This window comes from Catharus ustulatus, chromosome 29 (genome assembly GCF_009819885.2).
Source record: "Catharus ustulatus isolate bCatUst1 chromosome 29, bCatUst1.pri.v2, whole genome shotgun sequence".
In the NCBI taxonomy this organism is placed as follows: domain Eukaryota; kingdom Metazoa; phylum Chordata; class Aves; order Passeriformes; family Turdidae; genus Catharus; species Catharus ustulatus.
The window spans coordinates 2112140-2133245 of record NC_046249.1 but is presented as its reverse complement, the minus strand read 5'-3'; the positions used below and the strand labels follow the sequence as shown (position 1 = coordinate 2133245).

The 21106-nt window shown below is 61.6% G+C and overlaps 1 protein-coding gene across 2 annotated transcripts in view; it reads right to left on the bottom strand.

Annotated features, from left to right (window-relative positions):
• NCAN (neurocan) overlaps positions 1 to 13697 on the bottom strand; it is a 28821-nt gene extending 15124 nt beyond the window's left edge. The window contains exons 1-3 of one of the 2 annotated variants that reach the window (XM_033082131.2): positions 13532 to 13697; positions 2426 to 2505; positions 598 to 999 (exon numbers count right to left, since the gene is read on the bottom strand). In XM_033082131.2, coding sequence (XP_032938022.1) covers positions 598 to 999; positions 2426 to 2498 — 475 coding nt within the window. In that variant the 5' untranslated portion in view covers positions 2499 to 2505; positions 13532 to 13697. The remainder of the gene's footprint in view (positions 1 to 597; positions 1000 to 2425; positions 2506 to 13531) is intronic. The other variant, XM_033082132.2, reaches the window with a different exon arrangement.
• Between the last annotated feature and the right edge of the window lie 7409 nt (positions 13698 to 21106).

The window sequence follows — 21106 nt, the reverse complement described above, 5'->3', positions numbered from 1 at the left end:
GCACAAATGGGGTGCACAGCTCACATGTGGGGTGCACAGCTCTCACGAGGGGTAGGGAATAATTGGGGTGCAGGGCATAATTGGGGAACAGGGAATAAATGGGGTACAGGGAATAAATGGGATACAGGGAACAAATGGGATACAGGGAATAATTGGGGTGCAGGGAATAAATGAGGTGCAGGGCACAAATGCGGTTCAGGGAACAAATGGGGTGCACAGCTCTCACGAGGTGTAGGGAATAATTGAGGTACAGGGAATAATTGGGGTACAGGGAATGAATGGAGTGCAGGGAATAAATGGGGTACAGGGCACAAATGGGGTGCACAGGTCACATTTGGAGCTCACAGCTCTCACGAGGTGTAGGGAATAATTGGGGTACAGGGAATAATTGGGGTACAGGGACATAATTTGGGTACAAGGAATAAATGCAGTACAGGGAACATATGGGGTACACAGCCCTCATGTGGCACACAGCTCTCCTTCAACGCCCTACTCTCCCATTTCACCACACCCCCAGCAGCCACCCTCACTCCCCCATCTCCCCCCTGACCGTGTCCCCGCCGTGTCCCCGCCGTGTCCCCTCCGTGCCCGGCTCACCCGTCACCTCCAGCGGCAGCAGATCCTGCTCATCATCAATACCCGCCACCACCTCGCAGCGGTAGAGCCCCGCGTCGCTGGCCCGGGCCGCCCGCAGCTGCAGGGTGGCATTGGAGCGGTCCCGGGGGTAGCCCGGTAGCCACACTCGCCCCTCGTAGGCTTTGACCACCTTCACCGCGTTGTCCTTGGCCACCAGGATGGGCACGTCCTCCCTCTGGCCGCTGGCAGAGCGCACTTTGCTCCATTTGATCCGCGGGGGCTCCGGGGGCTCGTTGGGACCCAGCGAGGCCGAGGGGTGCAGGAGGAAGAGGCAGGGCAGGGTCGCGGGCTCGCCCAGCGCCACCCGCACCGCCTGGTGCTGCACCCTGGTGATGTGGATCACCTTCCCCTCGTCCTGCGAGCCTGCGGGAGAGCGGCCACGGGGGTTGTGGGGACAGTCAAACAGGTTTGGGGGCATGGCAGGGTTTGGGGGGCTCCGTTCCCCCCAGGAAAAGCAGGAACAGGGATGAGAGATTTGGATAAATCGAGTGGTTGGGTTACCACGAGACTTGTGGGCACAGCCAGAGTGGGCTGAGGGCATGGCAGGGTTTGGGGGGGGTTGTGGGGACAGTCAGGCAGGTTTGGGGACATGGAAGGGTTTGGGGGGTTCTGTTCTGGGCAGCCCTGAGCCCCCCAGGAAAATCAGGAACATGGATGAGGGATTTGGATAAATCGAGTGGCTGCACCCTGGTGATGTGGATCACCTTCCCCTCGTCCTGCGAGCCTGCAGGAGAGTGGCCACGGGGTTTGTGGGGACAACCAAGCAGGTTTGGGGGCATGGAAGGGTTTGGGGGGGCTCCGTGCGCCCCAGGAAAATCAGGAACAGGGATGAGGGATTTGGATAAATCGAGTGGCTGCACCCTGGGGATGTGGATCACCTTCCCCTCGTCCTGAGAGCCTGAAGGAGAGTGGCCACGGGGTTTGTGGGCACAGTCAGGGTGGGCTGAGGGCATGGCAGAGTTTGGGGGGCTCCGTTCGCCCCAAAAAAAGCAGGAACAGGGATGAATTATTGGGATAAATCGAGTGACTGCAGCCCGACCCTGACCCCTCTGGGGCTGAACCCCCCACTCGGAGCGAGCCCAGCGCCCCCTCCGGGATGTCCCCAGGCTGTGGCCACTGCTCTGCACCCGTGGGTGCCACACGGGGACACCAGCACGGCCCGTCCTTGCCCGCAGGGGGGATCGCTCGGAAAGACGCCACCCAACCTTGGTGGCACTGAAAAGCCACCCCAGTGCTGGGACAAAGCGTGACAGGACCGTGGCCACCGGGGCAGGACTGTGGCCACCATCCCTCATCCCTCCTCCTCCTCCTCCTCCTCCTCCTCCTCCTCCCGCACTAATCCCGTCCCAGCCTCTCAAATCCCCCGCGTCTCGGACCCGCCGTGGACCCCCCAGTGGGGTCAGGGACCAGCTGGGGGTCACTAATCCCCCCTCGGGACCTTCCTCCCCCACCCGGGACCTTCCTCCCCCACCCGGGACCTTCCTCCCCCACCCTCACCCTCCCCCTCCTCACTGGGACACGGGGAGCGATCCGGGCTGGGTGAGGGACAGGAGGGGACACAGCTCAGAGCCACCACAAATCCCCCCGGGGGGGCTCAGCGGGGCCGTGGGGAGGGGTCTCCAGCGGGATTAAGGATTTAAGGTCTCGCCGGGATGGAGAGAGGGAGGGGGACACCGTGACCTTGGGGGGGTTTCTCTCTCGCTAATCCCTGCCCGGGTTTTATTGCCCGTCCCGATTTCTGGGTTCATTATTTATCCCTGCTCGCCCTCTAATTAACCGCAGCACTTACCCAGGAGGGCGATGGGGAGGAGGGAGAGGCCGAGCAGGAGGCGGCAGGCGGCATCCCCCATCACATGGACCATCCTTGACCTGCGGGGACAGCGCGGGGCTCGCCCTGGGGCCGGGAATCGCCGCGGGGCGAGCGGGACCTGCCCCGATAGCCCAGGGAGGGCAGGGGGCGCTCCGGGATGGTACCGGGGTGAGGGAGTGGCTCCCTTGGTGTGACATCCCCGAGGGTGGCATCTCCCTCATGTCCCCATGTCCCCCACGTCCCCATCTCCCCCCAAAATTATCACCCAGTGCCCACCACAACTATCAACCAGTGCCCAAAATCATCACCCAGAACGGACACAACCATCACCCAGTGCCCAAAATCATCACCCAGTTCCTGTCACCATCACCCAGTGCCCAAAATCATCACCCACTGCCCACCACAACCATCAACCAGTGCCTAAAATCATCACCCAGTGCCCACAAACATCACCCAGTGCCCACCATCATCATCACTCAGTGCCCAAAATCATCACCCAGTTCCTGTCACCATCACCAAATTCCTGTCACCATCACCCAGCTCCCACCACCTTCATCACCCAGTTCTTGTCATCTTCATCATCCAGTTCCTGTCACCATCACCCAGTGCCCAAAATCACCACCCAGTGCCCGCCACAACCATCAGCCAGTGCCCAAAATCATCACCCAGTTCGTCACCATCACCCAGTGCCCAAAATCATCATCCAGAATGGACACAACCATCAGCCAGTGCCCAAAATTGTCACCCAGTGCCCACCACAAACATCACCCAGTGCCCAAAATCATCACCCAGTTCGTCACCATCACCCAGTGCCCAAAAATCACCACCCAGTGCCCACCACAACCATCAGCCAGTGCCCAAAATTATGAGCCAGTTCCTGTCACCATCACTCAGTGCCCAAAATCATCACCCAGAATGGACACAACCATCACTCAGTGCCCAAAATTGTCACCCAGTGCCCACCACCGTCACCCAGTTCCTGTCACCACCATCACCCAGAATGGACACAACCATCATCCAGTGCCCAAAGTCATCATCCAGTGCCCGCCGTCATATCACCCAGTGCTCACCACAAAAGTCACCCAGTGCCCAAAATCATCACCAGTTCCTGTCACCATCAGTCAGTGCCCAAAATCATCACCCAGAATGGACACAACCATCACTCAGTGCCCAAAATCATCAACCAGTTCCTGTCACCATCACTCAGTTCCTGTCACCATCACTCAGTGCCCAAAATTGTCACCCAGTGCCCACCACTGTCACCCAGTTCCTATCACCATCATCACCCAGTTCCCACCACCTTCATCACCCCGTTCCTGTCACCATCACCCCATTCCTGTCACCATCACCCCGTTCCTGTCACCATCACCCCATTCCCGTCACCATCACCCTGTTCCTGTCACCATCACTCAGAGCCCATCACCATCACCCAATTCCTGTCACCATCACCCAATTCCTGTCCCCATCACCCAATTCCTGTCCCCATCACCCCATTCCTGTCCCCATCACCCCGTTCCTGTCCCCATCACCCCATTCCTGTCCCCATCACCCCATTCCTGTCCCCATCACCCCATTCCTGTCCCCATCACCCAATTCCTGTCCCCATCACCCCATTCCTGTCACCATCACCCAATTCCTGTCCCCATCACCCCATTCCTGTCCCCATCACCCAGTTCCTGTCCCCATCACCCAGTTCCTGTCCCCATCACCCAGTTCCTGTCACCATCACCCAGTTCCTGTCACCATCACCCAATTCCTGTCACCATCACCCCGTTCCTGTCACCATCACCCCATTCCTGTCACCATCACCCCGTTCCTGTCACCATCACTCAATTCCTGTCCCCATCACCCAGTTCCTGTCACCATCATCACCCAGTTCCTGTCACCATCACCCCATTCCTGTCCCCATCACCCAATTCCTGTCACCATCACCCCATTCCTGTCACCATCACCCCGTTCCTATCACCATCATCACCCCGTTCCTGTCACCATCATCACCCAGTTCCTGTCACCATCACCCAGTTCCTGTCCCCATCACCCCGTTCCTGTCCCCATCACCCCATTCCTGTCACCATCATCACCCAATTCCTGTCACCATCACCCAGTTCCTGTCACCATCATCATCATCCAGTTCCTGTCACCATCACCCCATTCCTGTCACCATCTTCCAGTTCCTGTCACCATCACCCCATTCCTGTCACCATCTTCCAGTTCCTGTCACCATCACCCTGTTCCTGTCACCATCACCCCGTTCCTGTCCCCATCACCCTGTTCCTGTCACCATCACCCCGTTCCTGTCCCCATCACCCAGTTCCTGTCACCATCACCCCGTTCCTGTCACCATCACCCCATTCCTGTCACCATCACCCAATTCCTGTCACCATCACCCCGTTCCTGTCACCATCACCCAATTCCTGTCACCATCACCCAGTTCCTGTCACCATCACCCAATTCCTGTCCCCATCACACAGTTCCTGTCACCATTACCCCATTCCTGTCACCATCACCCAGTTCCTGTCACCATCACCCAGTTCCTGTCCCCACCACCCAGTTCCTGTCACCATCACCCAGTTCCTGTCCCCATCACCCAATTCCTGTCCCCATCACCCAGTTCCTGTCACCATCACCCAGTTCCTGTCACCATCACCCCGTTCCTGTCACCATCACCCAGTTCCTGTCACCATCACCCAGTGCCCAAAATCATCACCCAGAATGGACACAACCGTCACTCAGTGCCCAAAATTGTCACCCAGTGCCCACCACAAACACCACCCAGTGCCCACCATCATTACCCAGTTCCTGTCACCATCATCCAGTGTCCAAAATCATCATCCAGTGCCCAAAATCATCACCCAGTGCCCACCACAAACATCACCCAGTGCCCACCATCATTACCCCATTCCTGTCACCATCACCCAGTTCCTGTCCCCATCACCCCATTCCTGTCCCCATCACCCCGTTCCTGTCACCATTACCCAGTTCCTGTCCCCATCACCCTGTTCTTGTCCCCATCACCCAGTTCCTGTCCCCATCACCCAATTCCTGTCCCCATCACCCAGTTCCTGTCACCATCACCCAGTTCCTGTCACCATCACCCCATTCCTGTCACCATCACCCAGTTCCTGTCACCATCACCCCATTCCTGTCCCCATCACCCAGTTCCTGTCCCCATCACCCAATTCCTGTCCCCATCACCCAGTTCCTGTCCCCATCACCCCGTTCCGGTCACCATCACCTCGTTCCTGTCCCCATCACCCAATTCCTGTCACCATCACCCAGTTCCAGTCACCATCACCCAGTGCCCAAAATCGTCACCCAGAATGGACACAACCGTCACTCAGTGCCCAAAATTGACACCCAGTGCCCAAAATCATCATCCAGTGCCCAAAATCATCACCCAGTGCCCACCACAACCATCATCCAGTTCCTGTCACCATCAGCCAGTGCCTAAAATGATCATCCAGAATGGACACAATCATCACTCAGTGCCCAAAATCATCACCCAGTGCTCAAAATCATCACCCAGTTCGTGTCACCATCTTCCAGTGCCAAAATCATCACCCAGTTCCTGTCACCATCACCCAGTGCCCAAAATCATCACTCAGTGCCCAAAATCATCACCCAGAATGGACACAACCATCACTCAGTGCCCAAAATTGTCACCCAGTGCCCACCTTCATCACCCAGTGCCCAAAATCATCACCCAGTTCCTGTCACCATCATCCAGTGTCCAAAATCATCATCCAGTGCCCAAAATCATCACCCAGTGCCCACCACAAACATCACCCAGTGCCCACCATCATCACCCAATTCCTGTCCCCATCACCCCATTCCTGTCACCATCACCCAGTTCCTGTCCCCATCACCCAATTCCTGTCACCATCACCCCGTTCGTGTCCCCATCACCCCATTCCTGTCACCATCACCCCATTCCTGTCACCATCATCATCCCATTCCTGTCACCATCACCCCATTCCTGTCACCATCACCCAGTTCCTGTCCCCATCACCCCATTCCTGTCACCATCACCCAATTCCTGTCACCATCACCCAGTTCCTGTCACCATCACCCAGTTCCTGTCACCATCACCCCATTCCTGTCCCCATCACCCAATTCCTGTCACCATCACCCCATTCCTGTCCCCATCACCCTGTTCCTGTCCCCATCACCCAGTTCCTGTCCCCATCACCCCGTTCCTGTCACCGTCACCCTGTTCCTGTCACCATCACCCAATTCCTGTCCCCATCACCCCGTTCCTGTCACCATCACCCAGTTCCTGTCACCATCACCCAATTCCTGTCACCATCACCCCGTTCCTGTCCCCATCACCCAATTCCTGTCACCATCACCCAGTTCCTGTCACCATCATCATCATCCCGTTCCTGTCACCATCACCCCGTTCCTGTCACCATCACCCAATTCCTGTCACCATCACCCCATTCCTGTCCCCATCAGCCATTCCTGTCCCCATCACCCAGCCCTGGGTGCCAGACTGGCCGAGCAGAGGCAGCAGGGACCCCACCAACATCCCCAAATCCCAAAATTTCACCAGGATCTTGCACCAAACCCCGAGTCCCCCCTGTGCATCCATCCCGGAATTCTCTGTTCCCTGATTTTCCCATCCCGGACAGAGATTTGGGGACCCCACTGATCCTTTGGGGGACACCAGGACCCCCCCAAACCGAGTGTCAGCCTCACCCCCACCCCTGCTGCTCCATTTTCCAGCCCTCGCTGCCTCCTTCTGTCCTTTCTGTGCTTTTATGGGACGAAAATAGAAAAAAAAGAGCGAAATGGCGAGAAAAAAGGAGACCCCCCGTGTTCCGAGCTGGCAAAGGGACTTTTTAGGGGACGCAAAATCGCTTTTTATGGGATTTCTTCTCAAGAAAAAAGCCTTGGTAGCTCCGCGGGGCGCTCTGTCCCCAGAGCCAGCAGCAGGGAGGGGACAGGGAGGTGACCCCAGAGATTCCCGGGGGCAGGAATGGGCAGCGGGACGCGCCAATCTCCCGAGAGTTGGAAAATCCCAAAACAGTCCCGGGGCTGCCCCAGGGCGGCTCCTTCATCCGGGAAGGAAATTCCTCCAGGCCAGCACCAAACTTTTTCTCTTTTTTTTTTCTTTTTTTTTTTTTTTTTCTCGCTGCAGGGGGAAAAATTAGAAATTCTTGGGCGCTTTTGGGCTCGGGAGGTTCCGGCCCGAAATGTTAATTTTGGTTTTGGGTGTCCAGCAGCTCCCCCAGGATAAAAAACAGCGCCGTGAGCTTGGTGGGGATGGGATGGTGGCGGTGGGGACAGGATGGGGACAGTGGGGATGGGATGGGGACAGAATGGGGACAGTGGGGACGGGGTGGGGACAGTGAGAATGGGGTGGGGACAGTGGGGAAAGGGACAGTGGGGATGGGATGGGGACAGTGGGGATGGGGACAGGATGGGGACAGTGGGGACAGGATGGGGACAGTGGGGACAGGATGGGGGACAGGATGGGGACAGTGAGGATGAGATGGGATGAGGACAGTGGGGATGGGGTGGGGACAGTGGGAACAAGATGGGGACAGTGGGGACGGGGACAGGATGGGGACAGTGGGCATGGGGACAGTGGGGACAGGGTGGGGACAGTTGGGATGGGATGAGGACAGTGGGAATGGGATGGGGACAGTGGGGACAGGATGGGGACGGTAGGGATGGGATGGGGACAGAATGGGGAAGGGGACAGTGGGTGTGGGATGGGGACAGTGGGGACGGGATGGGGACAGTGGGGAAGGGGACAGTAGGAGGGGATGGAGACAGTAGGGATGGGGTGGGGACAGTGGGGACAGGATGGGGACAGTGAGAACAAGATGGGGACAGTGGGGACAGTGGGGACAGGATGGGGACAATAGGGATGGGATGGGGACAGTGGGGATGGAGTGGGGACAGTGGGAACAAGATGGGGACAGTGGGAATGGGATGGGGACAGTGGGGAAAGGGTGGGGACAGTGGGGACAGGAAGGGGACAGAATGGAGACAGTGGGGATGGGAAGGGGACAGTGGGTGTGGGATGGGATGGGATGGGATGGGATGGGGACAGTGAGGACAGGATGGGGACAATGAGTGTGGGATGGGGACAGTGGGGACAATATGGGAACAGTGGGGATGGGGACAGTAGTGATGGGATGGTGACAGTGGGGACAGGATGGTGACAACAAGTGTGGGATGGGGACATCCAGGACCCCCAGCACCAGGGGACAAGAGTGTCCCCGGCTGTGCTCACACCCCCCAAGCCTCCAGATCATCCTGTTTGTTTTTCCCACTTTTTGAAAGATTTTTTTTGCCATTCCCACTCTTCTTTTTGTCCCCGCTGCAGTTTCCAGGCGATTTTTTTCCATCCAAAGGCAAGCAAAGAGATTTGGGGGGGACAACAGCGATGGGACCCCGCTCCCTGCCACCCTCCTGGAATCCTCCCCTTCTCCATCCTCCTCCTCCCAGGCCCGGTGACAACTCAGGGCTGCCACCCCGGGCTGGTGGCAGCGAACACAACGAGTACAAATCCTCCAGGGAGCAGAAATCCTGCTCGGGGTATTTACTCAGAGCCGGCTCCTCGCTGAGCAAACAGCCGCGATTTCCTTAAACGTTCAACACAAAAGTTGTTCTTTGGGTTTTTTCTTCCCGAGCCGGGGTTTGAGGGGTGGGTGGGGATGGGATGGGGGGTCCCTGATGCCACCCCTGGGTGCTGCTGGGGGTTCGGGGTTCGGGTTTTTTCCCTGGTATCAACATTCCTGCAGGATTTGCTTTGGAAAATCGGGAAAGGCCGGGCCGGCAGCACCTGGGAGAGCTCAGCTGTCCCCAAAGTGTCCCCGCAGCAGGGACAGGACACAGCTCTGCTCCTCTGGGGCCACCCGGCTGTCACCGCTGCCCTTGGCACACACAGGGGACACATCCCTATGGCCCTGCTGCTGTCCCCACCTCGGTCCGTGCTCTCTGCCCCTCACCGCACCCTCGGGAAAACGCTGAGCCAGTAAAAAGTTTCTCCCAGGGGCAGGAAAAGCGGCACGGGAAGTGCCAGCCCCTCGCGTGGTGTCCCCAAGCAAGGTCCCCACAGCCGGGCAGGGTCCCCGGGACCGAACGGTTCCCTCCTCATCCTCATCCATGAATGCACAACTCAGCCCTGCAGGGATTGAGGGAACATTGAGACCCTGAGGTGGCACTGGGATCAGTTCGGGATGGATCCCAGGCAGGATCCAGCAGGGATTAAGGGAATCTGGGGTGGCACGGGCACATCCCGTTCCTGTGGTGCCACCAGGATCGGTTCTGGATGGATCCAGGATCCCGGGCAGGATCCAGCCGGGATTGAGGCAGTCTGGGATGGCACGGGCACATCGCAACACCGCGGTGTCACTGGGATCAGTTCGGGATGGATCCCAGGCACGATCCAGTCAGGATTGAGGCACCTTAGGGTGACACGAGCACATTGAGACCCTGAGGTGCCACCTGGATCCGTTCTGGATGGATCCCAGATCCCAGGCAGGATCCAGCAGGGACTGAGGCAGTCTGGGATGGCACGGACACATCGTGACACCGCAGTGTCACTGGGATCGGTTTTGGATGGATCACAGGTAGGATCCAGCTGGGATTAAGGGAATCTGGGATGGCACAGGCACATCGAGACCCTGTGGTGCCACCAGGATTGGCCCTGGATGGATTCCGGGCAGGATCCAGCAGGGATTAAGGGAATCTGGGATGGCACGGGCACATCCCGACCTTGCAGTGCCACTGGAATCGGTTCAGGATGGATCCCGGATCCCCAGGCAGGATCCAGCCGAGATTGAGAGAATCTGGAGTGGCACGGGTACATTGAGATCTTAAAGTGCCACCAGGATCGGTTCTGAATGGATCCTGGATCCAAGGCAGGATCCAGCCGGGATTAAGGGAATCTGGGATGGCACGGGCACATCGCACCACCTCAGTGTCACCCAGATCCACTCGGGATCGATCCTGAATCCCCAGGCAGGATCCAGCCGGGATTCCCAGGGAATGCGGTGTCACCACGCAGCGCCCGGCGGTGACAGCGAGGCGAGGGGGTGGCACAGGGGTGGCACAGGGGTGGCACAGAGGTGGCACAGGGGTGGCACAGGGGTGGCACAGGGGTGTCGAGGTCACAGAGGTGGCCGGGCCACCACGGCCACCAAGGCCCGGATTTCACAGCGGGGTCTCTCCCCGCAGTCAGGGCGGTGTCACCGTGACGTCCCCAAGCCCACGTGGCTCTGTCCCCTCGGGGACAAGGAGCGTGTCCCTGTCCCCTCGCTGTCCCAGCCCAACCGGGGGGGGGGGAACGGCAGACGAGAGAAATTTAAAATAACACCGGTGCAAAACGCCCCCCCAAACCCCCCCAGCAAAGGCGGGCGAACATTTTCACATCTGTCACTCGCTGTCACCTCATGAATAATTCATCCTGCTCATGAATATGCAAAGCCGGGGTTGATGATTAGCTTGAGCTGAAACCGAGCTTAATTCCACCCAGGCCGCCGGGACCACCCGGTCAGTTTGGGGGTCAGCTGTCCCCCCACCCTGCCCCGAGCCTCGGCTGGGCTGGGAGGGGGTGTGGGGGGTGACAGCGGGGTCCTCACGGAGCGGAGGGGACATTTGGGACAGCGCTGGGGTGGCAGCACTGAGGGGGGGGGGCACTGCCCACCCACCCGGGCATCCCGCACGCAGCGGGACTTTGGGGGTCCCCCCCGCTCCTGGGGGTGCCACCAGCTGTCCCCACTCACACCCCACCCCCCCGTGACCTCCGCTGTCCCCGCGGTGCCACCAACACAAACGCGACATCGCGGTGCCCACCCCACTCCCTGAGGGGCTGCTCCTGCACCCCCCAAACCCCCAACCCCGAGCACCCCTGAGCCCCCTCCCCACACCCCCAGCACCCACCTCCCTCCCAGCGGGGAGCGGGGGTGTCCGAGCCGGGGGTGTCCCCGAGCCGGGGGTGTCCCCCGGGGGCTGCGAGGCCGCGACAGGAGCCCGGTGGCGGGGCCGGCTCGGCGTCCCCTCCTCTCTGCCCACAACAAAGGAATTCTGCAAACCTCGCTGCCGTCACATCTCACAGGCAACGTGATGCTCCCCGCTCCCCCCTTGGAGCCTGCCGGAATAAATTAGCACCTCGGCAAACTGTGATCCCGTCCAATATGGGCCCTTTGCCGGGTGTGATTTTTATTAGGCAGACAGTCTGCAGCCTTTATTTTAGAATTTGCTCCTCTTTTTTTTTTTTTTTTTATTTAAAAAAATTTTATTTATTCTCTTTTTGCCCCGTTTTCTGCCTCTCCCATCAAAGCCCGGAGCGCCGCGGGAGCTCTGAAGCCACCTCAGCATCGCTCCGAGCCCTCGGCCACACGCTGGGAGTGACACCGGTGACCAAAACCGGGAGGGGACCCGAGGGCCTGGCACGGATCCAGACCGCTGGCACCGCTGTGACACCGATTTTGGGGTGCCACATCCATCCACCCATCCCGGCTTCTCCAGCTGTGTCCCCAAGCTGGGGACATCGTGGCCATGGCACCGAGTGCCCCGCGCTCTGCCAACCCCCTGGTAGCCAGGGCCACCCCGGGATGGCGACATTCCCGACTCCCGACCCGCCACGGAGCCACCAGTGTCACCAGCACGGAGCTGGGCGCACCTTGGTGGCACCTTGGTGGCACCCGCTGCTGTCCTGCCACCCCTCGCCACCTCTGCTCGCTGCCAGCTCCCGGGGGGGGATCAGGGCACGGTGTCGCGCTGTCCCCACGCGTGTCTGTCCCCTCTCGGTGTCCCCAACCCTTGAGAGCTCCGGTCCTCACAGTGTCGCCCTGTCGTGGTGTCCCCACAGCGCCGGTGGCCACGCCCCCATTGTCCGGCTGTCCCAGTGCCCCCGATCCCCGCAGTGTCCCCTCCAGCCCATCCCTGACAGCTCCGTGTCCCCTCAGTGTCCCCAGCGTGTCCTCCACGCCAGGGCCACCATCCCTCACCTGGGGCACCCCCAGTGTCACCCCCACACCGAGTGTCCCCTTCCCCACCGCGTCCCCAGCCCGGATCTGTCCCGCTCCGGTGTCACCGCCGCCATCCCCGGTGTCACTGTCACCATCCCCGGTGTCACCGTCCCCATCCCCGCCACCGAGCCCCCCCATCCCCGCATTCCCCAGCCTGGATCCATCCCGTTCCTGCCGTGCTGGCGCCGGTGTCGCTGCCGGTGTCACCGCCCCCATCCCCGTCCCCGCAGCGGTGCCAGCGCCGGTGTCACCGTCCCCACCGCCACCACCGGGCCCCGCATTCCTGCAGCCCCCGCAGCTCGGATCCAGCCCGGTACCGGTGTCGGTGTCAGTGTCGCTGTCCCCATCCCCTGTCCCCAGCCCGGTACCGGTGTCAGTGTCGCTGTCCCCAGCTCGGTACCGGTACCGGTGTCAGTGTCCCCATCCCCCTGTCCCCAGCCCGGTACCGGTACCGATGCCAGTGTCGCTGTCCCCATCCCCCTGTCCCCAACCCGGTACCGGTGTCAGTGTCGCTGTCCCCATCCCCCTGTCCCCAGTCCGGTACCGATGTCAGTGTCCCCATCCCCAGCCCGGATCCAGTCCTCTCCCGGTACCGGTACCGCTGTCATTGTCACTGTCCCCATCCCCCTGTCCCCAGCCCGGATCCAGTTCTCTCTCCCCGTACCGGTGCCGGTACCGGTGTCAGTGTCGCTGTCCCCATCCCCCTGTCCCCAGCCCGGTACCGGTACCGGTGTCAGTGTCGCTGTCCCCATCCCCCTGTCCCCAGCCCGGTACCGGTACCGGTGTCAGTGTCCCCCTCCCTCTGTCCCCAACCCGGTGCCGGTACCGGTGTCAGTGTCGCTGTCCCCATCCCCATCCCCCTGTCCCCAACCCGGTACCGGTGTCAGTGTCGCTGTCCCCATCCCCCTGTCCCCAGCCCGGATCCAGCTCTCTCTCCCCGTACCGGTGCCGGTACCGGTGTCACTGTCGCTGTCCCCACCGCAGCCGTGCCGATGTCCCCATCCCCACGGCGGCCCCGCAGCGGGGGCGCTGCCGGTGCCGGTTCTGCTGCCGGTGTTGATTCCGGTGCCCGTACCGGTACCGATTCCGCACCTACCTGGTCCGCGCTCAGGGCTGGCCGGGACTCATCGCCGCCGGTAGATCCGAGCACCCCCGCCGGCACCGGGAGCTTAAGAACGGGGCTCGGAGAGGGGGGCAGCGGGCCGGACCCCCCCTCCCTTCCCCCGGAGGGGGCCGAGCCGGGCCGGGCCGGGCCAATCGCGGCTGGCGGCGGGCGCGGCCCCCTCCTCACCCCCCTCCGGTGCTGCCGGTGCCGCCCGCCCGCACCTGCCCGCAGCGGCGGAGAATCCGCGCCCGCTCCGCGCTGCCCGGCGCAGGGCGAGGGGTGGCCGCGCATGCGCCGCCCCCCCCCCCCAAACCCGGGCTAACCCCCCCCTCAAAAAAAAAAAAAAAAAAAAAAAATCAGGGACGCCCCCTCCCCATCGAGCGGGGTGGCCTCTTGCACCCCCTGTAATGAGGAGGGGTCTCTGAGAGAGATTTGGGGTGCATGGAATAGGGGGTGGGGTCGCTGTGATGGGGAAAGGGAGGGGGGCACACAAAAGGATTTTTTTTTGGGGGGTGTTTTCATATCCCAGCCCCTCCACACCCCAAAATTCCCTTTATGCCGCCCAGCATCCCCCAGCCCCCCCAGTACGGGGCCGGAATGGGGTGGGGGCTGGAAGTTGCTGTGGGTGGATAAAGATTTCAAAAATCCCCCAAACCCCCACAAAAAAACGGGTGAGCCTCTCCAAAGATTTGCTCTACCAGACACGACCCCCAAAAAAGGGGGGTAAAATCACTGAGTTATTTGGGGGGTGGGTTTTTTTTGGGGGGATGGGTGACCGAAGAATACCAGCCTGTCTCCCACGGCTTGGCACCAAAAAACGAGACTCGCCCCCCTCCCCATTTCTCCCATAGGATGGATCCGTGGAAACCCGAGAGCAAAGTTCTCATTTCCGACTCCATTGTGCCAGACTTTTCGTGGCGTTTCCTGCCTTTTGTGAGCCCCCCCTGCTCCGCCACAATCCCGGCGTTGCCGGCGCACAGAGCTCCTCTGTTCCCCTTCTTTATGTGGCTGCAGCTGGCGGGCCCGGCCCCGTGGAGGTGCCCGAGCCTGGGGGACAGGGACGGGGGTCGCAGGGGGAATTAGGGAGAGGGTCGTAGGGGATTTGGTTCGATTTGATTTGATTTGATTTGATTTGATTTGATTTGAGAGGATGCTGACACCCTACAGATGTCCCGTCCTGATTTTGAGAGCTCATCCCAGGATGGTTTTTGGGGTTTTTGGGGTTTGGTTTTGGGGTTTTTGGAAGGAGGGTGTGGTTCCTGCTTGGAGAGGTGAGCTTGGTTCTGAAATCCTCACCTGGGCACCCTCGGGATGGGTCCTGCACCCGCAGCCCCCCAAATCCTTCCTCCCGCTCCTCATCTTCCTGAATTTCACCTGGAAAGGTGGCGGGATCCACGTGGGAATTCCCAGCGGGAATGTGGGGTCACCCCAGCGCCTCGAACGTGTCACCCATCCCAAAAAACTCCGCCACAGCCTCTCCCTGCCTGACCCCGACCCTCGAAAGGACCCCGGAGCCTTTCAGGGACTCAAATTTGGGGGAGTGGGGACTTCAGGGGACACCCGGGATGTGTCACCGGCCGGTTTTGCGACAGAGGAAGGTGCTGGCAGTGACTGAGCCGAGCCCTCGTTTCAAGTGCGGATGGATGTCACAGCAGCCACCCGCCAGCCCGGCTCGGGGACCGGGGTGACACCGACACCTCTCCCCCCTCTCCGGCAGCTGCTGGGACACGCGCTGGGGACCAGCTCCTCCAACTGGCACCAGTTTGGCGTCCCAGTGTCCCCCCCGCAGCTGGGAGGTGACTTCATGGGAGCCCAACATCCTGCCAAGGCCCAGCCGAGCTCGGGTGGCAGAGTCAGCACTGGCACCGAGCGCTGTCACAGTGTCGCCAGGGTGGGGTCAGCCCCGAGCTGCTCCCTCCAGGCTGTCACCGTGTCCCCACAGCCGTGACACCACCGGGACAGCGAGGTTGGGGTGGCCCCTGCAACAGCGAGGTTGGGGTGACACCGAGGACAGCGAGGTTGGGGTGGCCTTGGGACAGCGATGGCACTGGGACAGCGAGGTTGGGGTGACACCGAGGACAGCGAGGTTGGGGTGGCTCCGGGACAGCGAGGTTGGGGTGGAACCCGAGGACAGCAAGGTTGGGATGACCCCGAACAGCGAGGTTGGTGTCACCCCAAGGACAGCGAGGTTGGGGTGACCCTGGGACAGTGAATTGGGGTGACCCCGGGGACAGTGAGGTTGGGATGGAAGCCGGGACAGCGATGGCACCGGGACAGCGAGGTTGGGGTGACCCCCAGGACAGCGAGGTTGGGGTGACCCGGGACAGCGAAGCTGGGGTGACCCTGGGGACAGTGAATTGGGGTGACACCGAGGACAGCGAGGTTGGTGTCACCCCAAGGACGGTGAAGTTGGGGTGACCCCGGGACAGAGACGTTGGGATGGAACCCAAGACAGCGAGGTTGGGGTGACACCGGGACAGTGAGGTTGGGGTGGTCCCGAGGACAGTGAGGTTGGGATGGAACCCGGGGACAGCGAGGTTGGGGTGGCCTTGGGACAGCGAGGTTGGGATGGAACCCGGGACAGAGAGGTTGGGGTGGCACCGGGACAGCGAGGTTGGGGTGACCGAGGACAGCGAGGTTGGGGTGACCGAGGACAGCGAGGTTGGGGTGACCCTGGGGACAGTGAGGTTGGGGTCACCCCATCCCTCGCTCCCCAACCCCTGTAGGATCCGCGGCGGTGTCTGCGCAGGGCAGAGCGGGCACTGCGCGTCTTTTTGAGCCCCAACGCCGGGATTCTGGTGAAATCCTGCAGCAGCAGTGTTGCCGTGACGACCCTCCCGCAGTTTCCATCCAGAGATGTTTTCCTTTGTTGTGACAGGGACATGGGGAGCGGCCGCGGGCGGTTGGGGTGCGGTGACAGCGCCGAGGGGCTCCCGCTGCCACCCTCGGGGACCCCCCTGCACCTCCGGGCTGGGGCTGGGGGGGTCCCCACTGCTGGTTTGTCCCCAAACAAACACGGGGACAGCGGAGGGGACACGAACCAGGTGACATGAGTTTGGTAGGTCCCAGCCAGGTCTTGCTGCCATCACAATAAAGGGTGACACGGCCAGCCCGAGGCGTGGGGACAGCTGTGGGGACACCCATGGGGACGCTCTGTGGTGGCCACGGGACAGAACCAAACCGGGCGGGTGGCGAGGCCGAGCTGCTCATTTCGGGGTGGTGGCGCCGGGAGTGGAACCTCGTGGGCAGGGAGGGGACCGGGAGCTCCCCGGTGTCCCCGCGGGATGCTCGGGGGGTCCCCATCCCGAGCCCCACCGAGCCGTTTGTTATTCCGCTCAGCTCCGCCGGCGGCTGATGAAGCCCGTTCCAGGAGAGCTGCCACATTCATCAGGATTGCAGCTCATTAACGAGGCCTCTGCCACCGCAGCTGGGGCCAGCGCTCGGGGCACCGGCACGGGGACAGGCGGACGGACGGACGGACGGACGGACGGACGGACAGGAGGATGCGCGGATGGGGAGAAGCGGCTGTGCCCGTCCTGGCGGAGCTGGAGTTGGGCAGGGATGTGGAGGGGACAGGGGAACCTCCTCGGTGCTGTCCCTGTCCCCTCGCGGAGGGCACAGAAGGGGCTGCAGTGTCCCCCGTGCTGCCCTGGCCGAGCCCAACTTCCCCCCGAAGCCACGGGCAGAGTGAATTGATTTTATTTGCGGTTTCCATGGAAACTGCCTCCTTCCCTTCCCCCTCCCTGCAGCCGGACCCGCTCCTTCCCCTCGGGCAGCGGCCACCCCGCACCTGGGACACGGGAGGGGACACGGGAGGGGACGCGGGAGGGACACGGGAGGGGACACTGGCCATCCCCGCGGTGGCCACGCCACCAGCTCACCCCTGTGAGTGATTTTGGGCTGGCACGGGGGACACCGGGCCCGGCAGCAGCAGCAGGGCTGGCAGGACGCCGCGCTGGCTCATTAGGCAGGGTGTTAATTGTCCCGTGCGGGGACACCGAGCAGCATCTCCCGTCAGCAAAGCCAAGCTCATTACCGACACATGCCACCCTCACACCTGCTCACACCGCTGCGACACGAGTCAGGCTTGGGGACACTGCTGGGGACACTGCAGCAACCCCGGTGCCATCACTCCTTTGTGGTTTAAAGCCATCCTTATAATAAATTAATGACAATTATATCATTTATCCATCCCCTTTCCACGGGATGTACCCACGGCCACCCTGCCCCGCTCCTTCCCAGCTCCGAGATGCCACCACATTGTCACTTGGCGTGGATGACAAACGACATCTGGCTGTGCCAAACCCTTCCTCAACCCCCGCGGGGGGGAATTTTGATCAATAATAAAGGCGCGGAGAACAGGCAGAGCCCTGAATTCCGCATCCCCCCGGCCATCCCCGGGGGCTTTACACGGAAGTGGAAATCAATCGGCACAAGGAATTAATGACGGAGGGGACAACACCCGCTCTTTCTTCGGAAGCGCCGGCCGGGGATGCTCGGCAGAGCCCGCACCACAAAAGGCACCGAGTGCCTTCGCTTCCTGCGCCCCGGGGCGAGTGGGGGGTCCTGGAGCCGTGCCCGAGCCGTGCCGTGCCGTGCCTGAGCCATGTCCTGGAGCCGTGCCCGAGCTGGCACCGGCCTGGCCATCAGCTCCTGGATGGGATGGAAACGATCCCCGGGGCGCGGCACGGCACGGCACGGCACGGCACGGCACGGCATGGCACGGCCCCGGCAGCGCCGCGTTCCTCGACAGCGAGGAAGGTGTTGAGGCCGAAGATCCCCGGGATGGGGGGTTGCTTCTCGGTTCTGCAGCGCTGGAGGGTCGGGGGTCACCGGGATCTTCGGTTCCCAGTGAGCACAGGGGGCTGGGGTCACTGGGATCGTCCCGGTTCCCAGTGAACAGAAGGGTCTGGGGTCACTGGAATCCCCTGTTCCCAGCACTGGAGGGTCTGGAATCACTGGGATCCCTGGTTCCCATCGAACAGAGGGGTCTGGGGTCACTGGGATCCTCCTGGTTTCCATTGAACAGAGGGGTCAGGGATCCTCTGGAGGATCCTCCCCATTCCCAGCCCTGGAGGGTCACTGGGATCCCTTGTACCCAGTACTGGGGGGTCTGGGGTCACTGGGATCCCTCATTCCCAACACTGGGGGTTCAATGGGATCCCCCATTCCGAACACTGGAGGGTCTGGTATCACTGGGATCCCTCATTCCCAGCACTGGGGGATCACTGGGATCCCCATTCCCAACACTGGGATCACTGGGATCCCTCATTCCCAGCACTGGGGGGTCACTGGGATCCCCCATTCCCAACACTGGGATCACTGGGATCCCTCGTTCCCAGTACTGGGGGGTCTGGGGTCACTGGGATCCCCCGTTCCCAACACTGGAGGGTCTGGGATCACTGGGATCCCTCATTACCAGTACTGGGGGAGTCACTGGGATCCCCCATTCCCAGCCCTGGAAGGTCTGGGGTCACTGGGATCCCCCGTTCCCAGTACAGGGGGGTCACTGGGATCCCCCATTCCCATCACAGGAGGGTCTGGGATCACTGGGATCCCCCATTCCCAGCACTGGTATGACTGGGATCCCTCATTCCCAGTACTTGGGGGTCACTGGGATCACTGGGATCCCCCATTCCCAGCACTGGGGGGTCACTGGGATCCCCCATTCCCAGCACTGGGAGGCTCACTGGGATCCCCCATTCCCAGCACTGGGGGGTCACTGGGATCCCCCATTCCCAGCACTGGGGGGTCACTGGGATCCCCATTCCCAGCACTGGGAGGCTCACTGGGATCCCCCGTTCCCAGTACTGGGGGGTCACTGGGATCCCTCATTCCCAGTACTGGGGGTCACTGGGATCCCTTGTTCCCAGCACTGGAGGGTCACTGGGATCCCCCATTCCCAGTACTGGAGGGTCTGGGGTCACTGGGATCCCCCATTCCCAGCACTGGAAGGTCTGGGATCCCCCATTCCCAGCACTGGGGGGTCACTGGGATCCCCATTCCCAGCACTGGGAGGCTCACTGGGATCCCCCATTCCCAGTACTGAGGGGTCACTGGGATCCCACATTCCCAGTACTGGAGGGTCTGGGGTCACTGGGATCCCCCATTCCCAGCACTGGGGGGTCTGGGGTCACTGGGATCCCCCATTCCCAGCACTGGGGGGTCACTGGGATCCCCCATTCCCAGCACTGGGGGGTCACTGGGATCCCCCATTCCCAGCACTGGAAGGTCTGGGATCCCCCATTCCCAGCACTGGAGGGTCTGGGGTCACTGGGATCCCCCATTCCCAGCACTGGGGGTCACTGGGATCCCCCATTCCCATCACAGGAGGGTCTGGGATCACTGGGATCCCCCATTCCCAGTACTGGGATCCCTCATTCCCAGCAATGGGATCCCTCATTCCCAGCACTGGGGGGTCACTGGGATCCCCCATTCCCAGCACTGGAGGGTCACTGGGATCCCTCATTCCCAGCACTGGGGGGTCACTGGGATGAGGAGGGGACGCTGCCGGGAGGTGACGCGCACGGCGGTGGCAGAAGTGGCAGCTCTGTCCCCAGACGCGCAATTAGCCCGGGGGCAAACGAGGCTCCTGCGGTTTTTGACCCAATTTCTCAGGCGAAACTCGGCGGGGGAAGGAGGGGGAGGAAAGCAGAGCCGGTCACGCGTGTGCTGCTGTGTCGCGTGTCGCCGCGGGTGTGCGCACAGGCGTGTGACATGAGTGTGACATGCGTGTGACACGAGTGCGACATGTGTGTGCGGGCGGCAGCGCGTCCCAGCCGGGAGCGAGCCCCGGGGCGGTGATGGGGACAGGAAAGGGGACAGGAAAGGGGACAGGGATGGGGACAGGGATGGGGACAGGGATGGGGACAAGGAGGGGGCGGTGGCTCCGCAGCTTTCTCCCGGTTTATTTTTGCCGCTGACTGAGCTGAGGCGGCCTCGGCGCGGCCGCCGTGACTCACCCGGCACCGGGAGCGCTGCGGGGCTGCGGAGCCGGGGGATGCCGTGGGCAGGGGTGTCGGGATGAGCGGGGATGAGCGGGGATTCGGGGATGAGCAGGGATTCAGGGGTGGGCAGGGGTGTCGGGATGAGCGGGGATGAGCGGGGATTCGGGGATGAGCAGGGATTCAGGGGTGGGCAGGGGTGTTGGGATGAGCAGGGACTCAGGGATGAGCAGGGATTCAGGGGGGGGCAGGGGTGTTGGGATGAGCGGGGATTCAGGGATGAGCAGGGATGTTGGGGTGAGCTGGAATGAGTGGGGATTCAGGGATGTTGGGGTGAGCTGGGATTCAGGGATGAGCAGGGATTCAAGGATGAGTAGGGATTCAGGGATGAGCAGGGATTCAGGGATGTTGGGGTTAGCTGGGATGAGCGGGGATTCAGGGATGAGCAGGGATATTGGGGTGAGCAAGGGTGTTGGGATGAGCTGGGATGAGCAGGGATTCAGGGATGTTGGGGTGAGCTGGGATTCAGGGATGAGCAGGAATTCAGAAATGTTGGGATGGGCAGGGATTCAGGGATGAGCAGGGATGTTGGGGTGAGTAGGAATTCAGGGATGAGCAGGGA